This window comes from Sesamum indicum, linkage group LG6 (assembly GCF_000512975.1).
Source record: "Sesamum indicum cultivar Zhongzhi No. 13 linkage group LG6, S_indicum_v1.0, whole genome shotgun sequence".
Taxonomy (NCBI): Eukaryota; Viridiplantae; Streptophyta; class Magnoliopsida; order Lamiales; family Pedaliaceae; genus Sesamum; species Sesamum indicum.
The window spans coordinates 8,143,747-8,153,987 of NC_026150.1; the positions used below are offsets into that span (position 1 = coordinate 8,143,747).

The 10,241-nt window shown below is 31.4% G+C and overlaps 1 protein-coding gene across 1 annotated transcript; it reads left to right on the forward strand.

Moving 5' to 3' along the window:
* LOC105164069 (zinc finger protein CONSTANS-LIKE 3) lies at positions 4,308-6,544 on the forward strand. The gene is made up of 4 exons (XM_011082624.2): positions 4,308-5,152; positions 5,238-5,417; positions 5,540-5,668; positions 6,155-6,544. The coding sequence occupies exons 1-4, from the start codon at positions 4,658-4,660 to the stop codon at positions 6,254-6,256; spliced, it is 906 nt and encodes a 301-aa protein (XP_011080926.1). The 5' UTR covers positions 4,308-4,657; the 3' UTR covers positions 6,257-6,544.

The window sequence follows — 10,241 nt, forward strand, 5'->3', positions numbered from 1 at the left end:
GACTTTTCTCCGCTTTCTTTTCTACAAAAAACATCTTCACTAGTAACGTGCTTTGACGCTTTCACAATTACCAGATGAAACGAAAATTAATGATTTATTTAAATAATTTTATCAGCTCAAAAACTTCGTAAAATATTTTCAATTTCAAAAATAAAATTTATAATACTTTATAAGATATTTAAAATTTTAATCTGATTGTAATAATTGAAATTAAGTTTGAGTGAAGAGGGAAAAAAGGATGACACAAAATTATGTTACCCTAGTTGTTGTGGCTCGTGCCAAATTGCACAGCTACGGCGTGAGTTGTACGATACCCTCCAATGACTTACATATGTGTATATATATATATATATATGGGCAATTTATGAGAATATTTTTTAAAATTTGACATAATTATAAATACCTCTTATTATTTGAAAAATTATCAATACCCACTTGATTTTAATGATTGTCTAACAATTAGTCCAATTCGTTATACTTTCATATATTTTATGGTGCATTTACCAAAATGCCCTTATGAAGTAAGATTTATCATTTTATTTATTTTTTATGGATTAAGTGATTTTTTTTTGTAATTTTTAAAATTTTTTCATTCATCCTATCCAATTTTTTTATTGATTTTTATTTTTCTAAAAAATTTACAATAAGGGCAAAGTTGACAATTTCATACCTCCATTCAATAATTATATAATTTCATCAAACATCATGAGGGTATTTTTGTAATTTTTCAAACAACGAGGGGATATTCGTAATTATGTGAAATCTCAAGAAAGGTCGTTGTAATTTACCTTATACATATCATGTATAAAAATATTAAAAGATAATTGCAGTGTCCTTCCTTAAAATTTTATGTAATTATAGGTAAATCTTCTCTAATTTGAAAAAATTATAATATTTATTTATGTCTAACAAATAAGTCATTTCATTAATCAAAGTCCACTAAATTTATAATTATAAAAAATTGACTTATTAGCCACTTGTTGCAAACTGAATAAATCTTTACCTTAAACCAAAATACTCTTATAAAGGTGACCAAAAAACATCTATTAGTCTGAAGTGATTCGTCTGACCTATAATAGATCAATAATAAGTCATTCAGCATAAACATAGATTTTTACCGTACTTTTTTGCTAACGTTATCAAATTCGGTGCAGTTTGATTAACGAATGAGTTTGTTTATTAGAAAGAAACAAACGTTGGAATACTAAATATAAATTTTCAAATTATAGGGAGTATGCGTATAATTACACCAAATTTAAAAAAAAAACATTGTAATTTTTTTCAAATATTAAATAATATAAAATCTTGCTATAGATATATAATATAGGTCTTATTATTGACACGATATGATGCTGATATTTTATATTCAATTTATAAAAAAAAATATTTGAAAAGAATGATACAATATATTCATCATCTTTCTCAAATACGTATTGGTATTGCAGATAAAAAGTCCTCTGTGCTTTATCATAAATGCAATTTTTCCAAGGAAAAGTTGTAGTGTTGATATGAATTTTAGAGGATGAAACGTAATTTCTATATTTCACTAATCATATTGATTGGCCAAAATGAAACGTAAATCACACAAATAGAGAGTTAAACTAACAAAGAAGGATTATCACATATTTGGATTATGATAAAAGCTAGACATAGGGATGACAATTGGGGCAGGTAAAGTGGGGGTCCTGCTCTTCATCTCAATTCGGGGTGGCTATTCAACCCCAATCTTTCAAAATCTGCGTCGGATCTGTTTCTTAATGGGGTGAGTTTGCGTCTAAAAATAGAAGGCGAGGTTTGAAAATTGAGACTCACTCGGATTTCAGGAAGGTAGTTTGTCTTGAAAATTGAGATCCGATTAGGACAGAACTCTCTCTCTCTCTCTCTCTATTTCTTTGTCACTCTGCCCTCGCTCACCTAGCCTCGCATCGTCCTCGTGTCTTCTCCCTTCACCTCGTCTCTTCTTGTCGTCTCCCAGCCTTGCCTCTTCTCACGGCCTAGCCTAGCGTGGTTGTCGCGCCTCGTTGTTGTTGCCTCTATCTTCTTTCTTTTTAAAAAAAATAAAAAAGAATATAGGCCTATCAGGTTAGATTTACCCCAACGAATTTTGTAGTGGGGCGGATCTCAAGTCCATCCTAAATTTGGCGTCGGGTCCACCCATACCCGTCCCATTGCCACTTCTAATCCCAACCCCAATAAATTGGCTTCAAATCTAAGCAGTTAAATCCAAATTTGATGATAGATATTAATTTTTTAGACATGATCAGATAAATTTATATAATTATATTAATTGATTAAGAAAATTCAAGTCTAGCGCATTACACCTAATAAATTCAAATAAAGGATAGGATTTCGAATAGAATTGTTATAGGATAGAAAAGATATATATATATATATATTAAACATAATAGTCAAAAGATAAGCTACAGAAAATTTTATAAATTATATTAGCAACACACCATTGATTCTTGATTCTAGTTTCTTTAGTCCAAAGTCCATAATGGGTTCATATGTGGGCTTTAGGTCCAAAACTAAATCTTGATCCAATCTCAAATTCCTCCAAATTTCCAACTTTGTGACCTCTTTTTCCCATTCTAGTATGTTTGCAGTAGCTTTTATTTTCTTAATAAATATAAATTATAAATAAATAATAATAAAAGTTGAGAGTGTTTGAAAATAATAAATTAAAATTAAAATATTTGAAAAAATAACTTAATATTCGGAATTATTTCAATAAGCTGCAAAAGTTCGTAGGGAGCTGCTTATAGCTTTCAACTTAAATAAACTCGCAGTTTAAAAGTAGAAGCTGTAAAATAGAAATACTCTTTTCAACTATTTTAATAATAAGCTGATAAGTGTTTATTTTTAACATTTGCAAACACCCTCTAGTTGCGTCTAAAAAGAAGTTCTCATTACTAACGAGGTTATGACCTAATAGTTAATGTTGGGATCTCGTAATTACATAAATATGAGATTATTGAGTCTGAGTTTCGTTCATGGTATTTAACTGATTTTATTTTAGTTTATAATACTTTATATTATCGTTTTTATAAGGGAAAAAAAAAAGGAAAAAGAAAAGGAGTTGTGTTATTCTATTCAATTTAATTATGTAATTTTTACACAAACTTTTATTATTAAATAGATTATTTCCAAGTAAAATTAACTTTATTGCATTTTTGTAAAAGCAAAGGCCATAGCAATACCTAAAAGCAAAGAGAACACAAATAAAAAGATGAGGTGCTTAAAGATAGAAAGCCTATTAATTATACCTTTTCAAGATTCTTTTTTCAGCCTCATCATTATTATAATATTACTTGTTGTATAAATCAATTATAATCTAGAAATTAGAAATTGTTTATCCAAATCAAGTTTTACAAATTCAACTTATTATATAGCAAATATAATATATTTATCGTATAATCAGTCACGAACTATACACCTATCACATATTATGTTTAATAAGCATATTATATAATTGATTCAAATTGATAGATATCTATTAAGAGAGACATTCAGACCTCAAAATATTCTAACAGGATAAGGATCCACTCACTTTTCAATTAATCGGGTCTGGCAAGATAAATTGAAACCACAACGTCGATCATCCAAACCTAAAAGGTTGAGATCACTACAAACGGATCCATATAAGTTCGGACATTTGACCCTATAACTATTCAAGAGCTATTTTAGACCAAGATATGTCATTTTTAGTTGAGAGAATCATATATTTTCTCTTTTCGATCTCACACACAGCTATTTTAAATATCCTTGGGTCTTAATGATATAATCATATTTTCAAGTCCCAAACACTTTCTGGATCAAAATCTTAAGGTCATGCATCCTCAATCCCTAAAATCCGAATCACGGATCTAATCAAATTTGATTTATACTTTAAAAAAAAAACTTTCTAAAAATTATGGTACAACATCAACTACTTCAATAGCTTAATTAGGTAGGGGCCATCCAGAAAAAAAGAAAAGTACGGCAATAATTTGACTTGTACGAAAATTTACGCTTCAAAATAATTACTAAATTTACGTAAAATTATGAATATCAGTTCAATTTTCGTAGGAAATTTCAGAAAAATAAAAAAATTTTCTTGCAATAATTGAGTTGACACAATTAAAAAGATTAGGTTTTTTTCTGACATTTCTTGTGTCAAAAGCATAAGCAAAAATTGACACTGGAATGACTTAAATATGTCGAGGGAGACAAATTCACAAAATAATTGGGTCATTTCCGAATAAGGAAATAGTTGAGGGGCTTAGATATAAACACCGTTGTCTTTATATAGCAGAAGTCGAGTGACCATTGAACTCGTTCTGTCGTTTAATCCTTGAGAGCAAAGGAGGGGCGGCTTATTACCTTCCATAGACCAACGCCTTCTTTACCATTCAGTCACCATCTCATCTGACTCTCTCTCTCTCTCTCTGCGCACAGCTACTGTGTGTTCTACGTGAGAGAGAAAGAGAAAAGCTAGAAAATGGAATTCTTGTCTTCTTGTTCCAGCAATAGACAAGAGAGCTCTGATTAAACAACCCATCTGTCCTAACTTAGCTGTTTGTCTGCTCTTCACCAACTTCAATCAGACGCCACACACACTCTCTCATTCTTGAAATTCAAATTCAAGTTCCGGCAGGTTTGGATCCATTCTTTTCCGATGTCTTCTGACCTGTTTGTGTTCGAGAATTCTTTCTTCTCCGACCCATTCTCCTCCTTCACCGATCCTCAACCCAACCTCCCCTTCGAAATCCTCGAAGAAATTCAAGAAAACAGCGCCGTATTCAGTCAGGAAAACAACAACAACAAAAACCCACTTGACGAAACCAGCTCTCTCGACCAAATCGCGTCCGCTCTGCTCTCATCTTCACCGCCCAGCGTTCAGCTCGAGAACCTGTCGCTCTCCCAGTTCGGACACACAGACTACGCTGTGAAAACAGAGGAATGTCAGCTCAACTTCGATAATTTCTCCGTGTTTGGTAGTTCTTTCCTGCCCCAGAGCTACGATGGGGCGCACGAAACTGCGGTGAAGTTCATGCAGAGAAGCTACAGCAGCAATTCTTTCGAAAACAAACAGGGATTCTCGTTCCGGCCGCAGTTCGACTCTGTTTTCGAGTCCCAGATGAGAAGGGTCTGCAGCACTGGAGATTTACAAGTCAGTGAAAATCGTCCGAATTCTGCTCTGATTCCTTCTCCAACAATTGTTGTTTATCAATTCTAACGTTTTTGTCTGTTTTCAGAATGTGGAAACAAACATGCAAGCAAGAAACGTGTTGTCTTCGAGCCCGCTGTCGACGGAGAAGTCGTTCATGGAGGAAGCGAATTTCAAGGTGGGGCGGTACAGCGCGGAGGAGAGGAAAGAGAGGATCGACAGGTACAGAGCGAAGAGGACCCAGAGGAATTTCAACAAGACAATTAAGGTAATAACAGTTTTGATTAGTGTAATAAATTCTTGTTCTCAAGTGAACAATTAATGTTTGTTGTGACTGATCATGAAAATGTGTGTTGGCGTTTCTTGTTTTGTTTAATGTAATAACGACAGTACGCCTGCCGGAAGACGCTGGCCGACAATCGCCCAAGGATACGTGGCCGATTTGCTCGCAATGATGAGGCTGGAGAGATTCCTAAAGCATCAATGTTCCACAGATATGAAGATGAAGATGATATCTGGGTAATATTCCCCTGTCAACCCTTTTTATATTTACTTGCTTTTATTTTTCTTTTCTTTTATATATAATTTATATGTATGCACTCATTACATTATACGAGTCAAATGCAAGAAAATACAGACAACGTCCATATTCACGAGCTTTCAACTCAAAATAAAGTAACCTCGTAAGCTCATAGACGCAAAATCTCGATCTTACCACTTGTGCAATACGTTATTCGTATGTTTTCTTGGTATGCATCGTAACGCCACCTTTAGTGAGAAAGTAGGGTTTATCTTACTACCCTTGAGAATATTTGTAAAAAACAACGTAGTTTTCACAGCCCTTCACCGTCACAAAGCACCGAAATTCTACAATAATACAACAAGAATACTTTAAAAAAAAAAAAAAAAAAACTAGCATTGGCGGCGATGGTCCCCCCTACCCCCCAAAGAAACATTGTCGAGAATTTGCTATGTTTAATTTCATGTCATGAATATGGATTGCAGATGGACGGGTTTCACGAAGAAGACGACGATGGAGTCGCACGACAGGGAATGTTCTTCAATGGCTCCGCCTTGACTACTCAGTACCATAACTATAGCTATTGATGGCGATCGCCATGAAATATTTGAAGATGAGAATGGGGAAAGTCAGAAGGGGTTTTTCTTGTTTTTAATAAGTTAGGTGTTGAGTTGAGGTTTCATATCTCTTTCAATGTGATAGTCGGCAGCAGTTGCTTTCTTCTTCTTATTTTTTTTTCATGTTAGTGATTAAGACTATGGTGCCATGTGCATCATAATGTCGTTATCTTTCGACTTTTTTTCTCCTTCCAAATCATGTCGCAATCTGTATATATGAAAATTCGCAGCTAATAAATCACAAAGTTTTCAAACGCATTTGTCGTCTCGTCGTTTTTCTCTGTAAACGTAATTGTCGCTTTTATATCATCTGATTTCATTTTCTACATACCATCAAGATGTAAATTAAGTTGTAATAATGTTACATAGTTATTACAAGCGAGTTCGTGTTTAAATTCGTCGGGTGTGTCTTAATGCAAAGTCATTTGAGATGCCAAAATGGTGACAGGGGTATATGGGTGAGTTTGAATGGAGTTGTTTAAGTGGTTTGTGCATGGTAATAACCTATAAAATATGAGCAAAAGTACCATCTCTTTTTCTATGGTTAGTAGTTGTAATAATTTGAGGATTCCATTGTATGAGTTTTTTGCATTAAACATATCAAGAATCTTATAGGCCACATAGCCTAGATCCTCCTATACACGACCCTACAAAATAAATATTTCTGATCCGAGTAACGATGTTCAATGAAATTGTGCAATTATTTTTAGTCGATCAGTTCAACTCAAACTGCTCCGTAATGAGCAAATACTCGTATTTAGATGTAGGTCTTGGGTTTAAAAAAAAAATATAAAATTTTGGTCGAGTTTAATTAAAATATTTTCAAACTGCACTTAACACCTACGTATTATTTACGTAGTATCCAGTACGTTTTGAGATATAATACAAATACTAACGTATTTTAAGTAAGCATAAAAAATTAATCATCCTCCCATAGTAGGGGAAAAAAACATAATACATCAGATTAATGAATTTGAAAGAAAGAATTTTAAGTCCTTTACAATATATTCTCTCAATTTGTTTGGATTATTTCGTATTACAAAGGGATTCAAATATTTTAGCTTTCGTTTTGAACTATGTTTTATAGAATTAATAGTGATGGATTTTTATATTTTTAATATAAAGTCATTTTTTAAATTATTTTCTCAAACCCAAAATTCTTTCACACAAATTAATGCAGCCTTAAATATTATATTATACTACTATATATTTCATAGTATAATTTATTATTTCGATATGAAAATTTCAAAACTATGATTAATCATTATTCTACTTTGCACTCAAATATATCTTTTGAATACCTCTATAGCTACACACTTCTAACTTTATGTAAGCACCAATTATTTTTCATCTCATAATTTAGATTATTTAGTATTTTTATATTATAGTATTTTGGTCATATATCATTTTAATTTTTATAATTTTAATCTTTTTTTCTATATCGAAGTTCACCTCCACAGTCGAGAAAGCTGAACACAAAGTTTGATGGTAGGTTGCCTTTTAGAAATATCTGATAGCATTTACCACCAACTTGCCTAGTAAAATATATTGCCTACCTATTATTCCTTCTGGCCTCTAAATCATTTTTGGTCTAGAATTTGTCTCATAAAGGAGCCTTTGAACACAATTTTTTAACCATGGTTACCATATTTATTATTTTACAATTTTTTTATTAATTGGTATTTTCAATAAGAAAAAAATTATAATTTTAATCTTGTAAGCGTAGAGAGTGGAAATTTTAATCTTCTTGAAATCATTTGTTTCAATTTGGTCATGCAATATTAAGAAAAGAAAAATGACAATTCTAGAACAATTCTGACCGAAAATTCATAAATTGGCTGAAAAGTGCATGGATTGTGCATGTGACGCGCTAATTTGAGAATTTCAAGCTACAATTTTTCTGGAACTGCCAATATAATTATTTATTTTATTGCTAGACTAAATTGCCAGATTAATTTCAATATGACCAAAATTGTCATTCCCTTAGTGAAGTAAAATTGCATTTTTTTTCTGTCAATATGTTATTCATTGTTTAATTTTTTATTTATATAAATATATACAAATTACGTGACAACTGTAATGTATGTCGTATTGAGTAATTTGGATTTGTTCCTAGCTCAGTTTGGATTAAAATTTCTAGTAGCTACTAGAAATTATATATTTGACCTTCATCTTCACAGATTATATATATAAGGTAAATTACAATGAGCTCCCCTGAAATTTAATATAATTACAAATATTCCCTCATTGTTGGAAAATTATTAATACCCTCTGATTTTAACAACTGTTTAACAATTAGCCCAATCCATTAGTCTTTCTTAGGTTTCTATCTATTTTTTGTGGTGAATTAATCAAAATGCCCTTGTGGATTATGAATATAAGTTTCCTTTTTTTTAAAAAACAAAATTCTAAAATTTCCAATTAATTAAGTGGATAAATTTTTACAATTTTTTCATTCACCTTGTCAGATTTTTTTTATTTTTTAAAAATAAATAAAAAAATTACAGCAATGACCAAGTTGACAAATCCAAACTCCCATCCAAGAATTACATAATTTTATCAAACATTCAGGAGTATTTATAATTTTTCAAATAATAAAAAAATATTCAAAATTATGTCAAATTTCAGAAAAGTTGATTTCAATTTATTATAATATGTATTGAAAACTACAAGTTTTTATTACCATCCTTGAATATTTATCCGCGGGAAAAAAGATTCAATTGTGTAGGTAAGGCATTCTTGCAGCTTCGCCAAGCGAACAGTAGAACCTTAGCTACGAAAATATTTGATGCTGAAGTTTGCATCAATTTAATTAGCAAGTAAAAATTTTCGTTACTATTCTGCACTATATAATATATATTATAAACAATACGTTGCTATATCCATTAGCAAGTAAATTTTCATTGCTAAATATTAGCAAGTCAATTTTTGTATTAAAATAATATGATTTACTACAAGAATTTTACTTGCTAATTACTGCGACGCTAATTTTTTTCCATTGCTATCAAACTATTTTTTTGTAATGAATGAAACGACATTTCCCCGTAGCTCCAGAACCTGTCCCAACAATTGACGAACCAACTTCTCAACCCGTTTCATCACTAATCCGTATGTGCTGCGGACAAAAAAATTCCCTTTTGAGTCGAAGTGCCAACATCGTTAATTTTCACGAAATCAACGTTACCCTTGTAATATCTCGCTATTTTTTTTCTTTTTCTTTTTTGGGGGGTTATGTAATGGAAAAACAAAGGTGGCACTCACCGTGCTATGTGTGTCGGTCAAAATCTTTATAGCTGATTCACTGTCATCAGAAATCAAAACTTAAATATATAAAAATCAACACACAAGTCGGAATATATATTAAATTCACATAACATGTCAACAAGGATTTAAACATAGAGGTTAGGACATTAGAAGAAGAATATCTTCCCTATGAAACATGAAAATTTCCACTTGTCCCGAGCAATGATCAATCCAATCCAGAGACATATTTGACCATTGCAAACAAAATGTTACAGCACTTGGACAATAAATTAAGATGATTAATTAATTAATTAGCTTCATAATCATCATGATGTTGTTGGCCTAATAAGCAATAACCACGTTTCAATGAATCTTTTGAATCCCAAATTTGATAATAATAAGAATCCCAAATTGTTTACAAATTCTTCTTCTGAGAAATTAACATGGTATTTTTTGTCCTCCCAAATGAAGTTTAGTCAAAGGAATTTCCAAGGCTAGAGCCTATCCTAGGTTAGAATTAATTAATATATATATATATATATATGTATATGCATAATTGTGTTTCAACCCTTTTTAGTGCTGTCTAATCATGCTTATATTCATGATTTCTCATTAAACAAATTCATGTTACTATGACTGTTGCTTGTCTTGATATTTCCTTGATTCTATGTATTGCAAATATGTCCTTTTAGGGTTTTTTTTTTCTATTTTC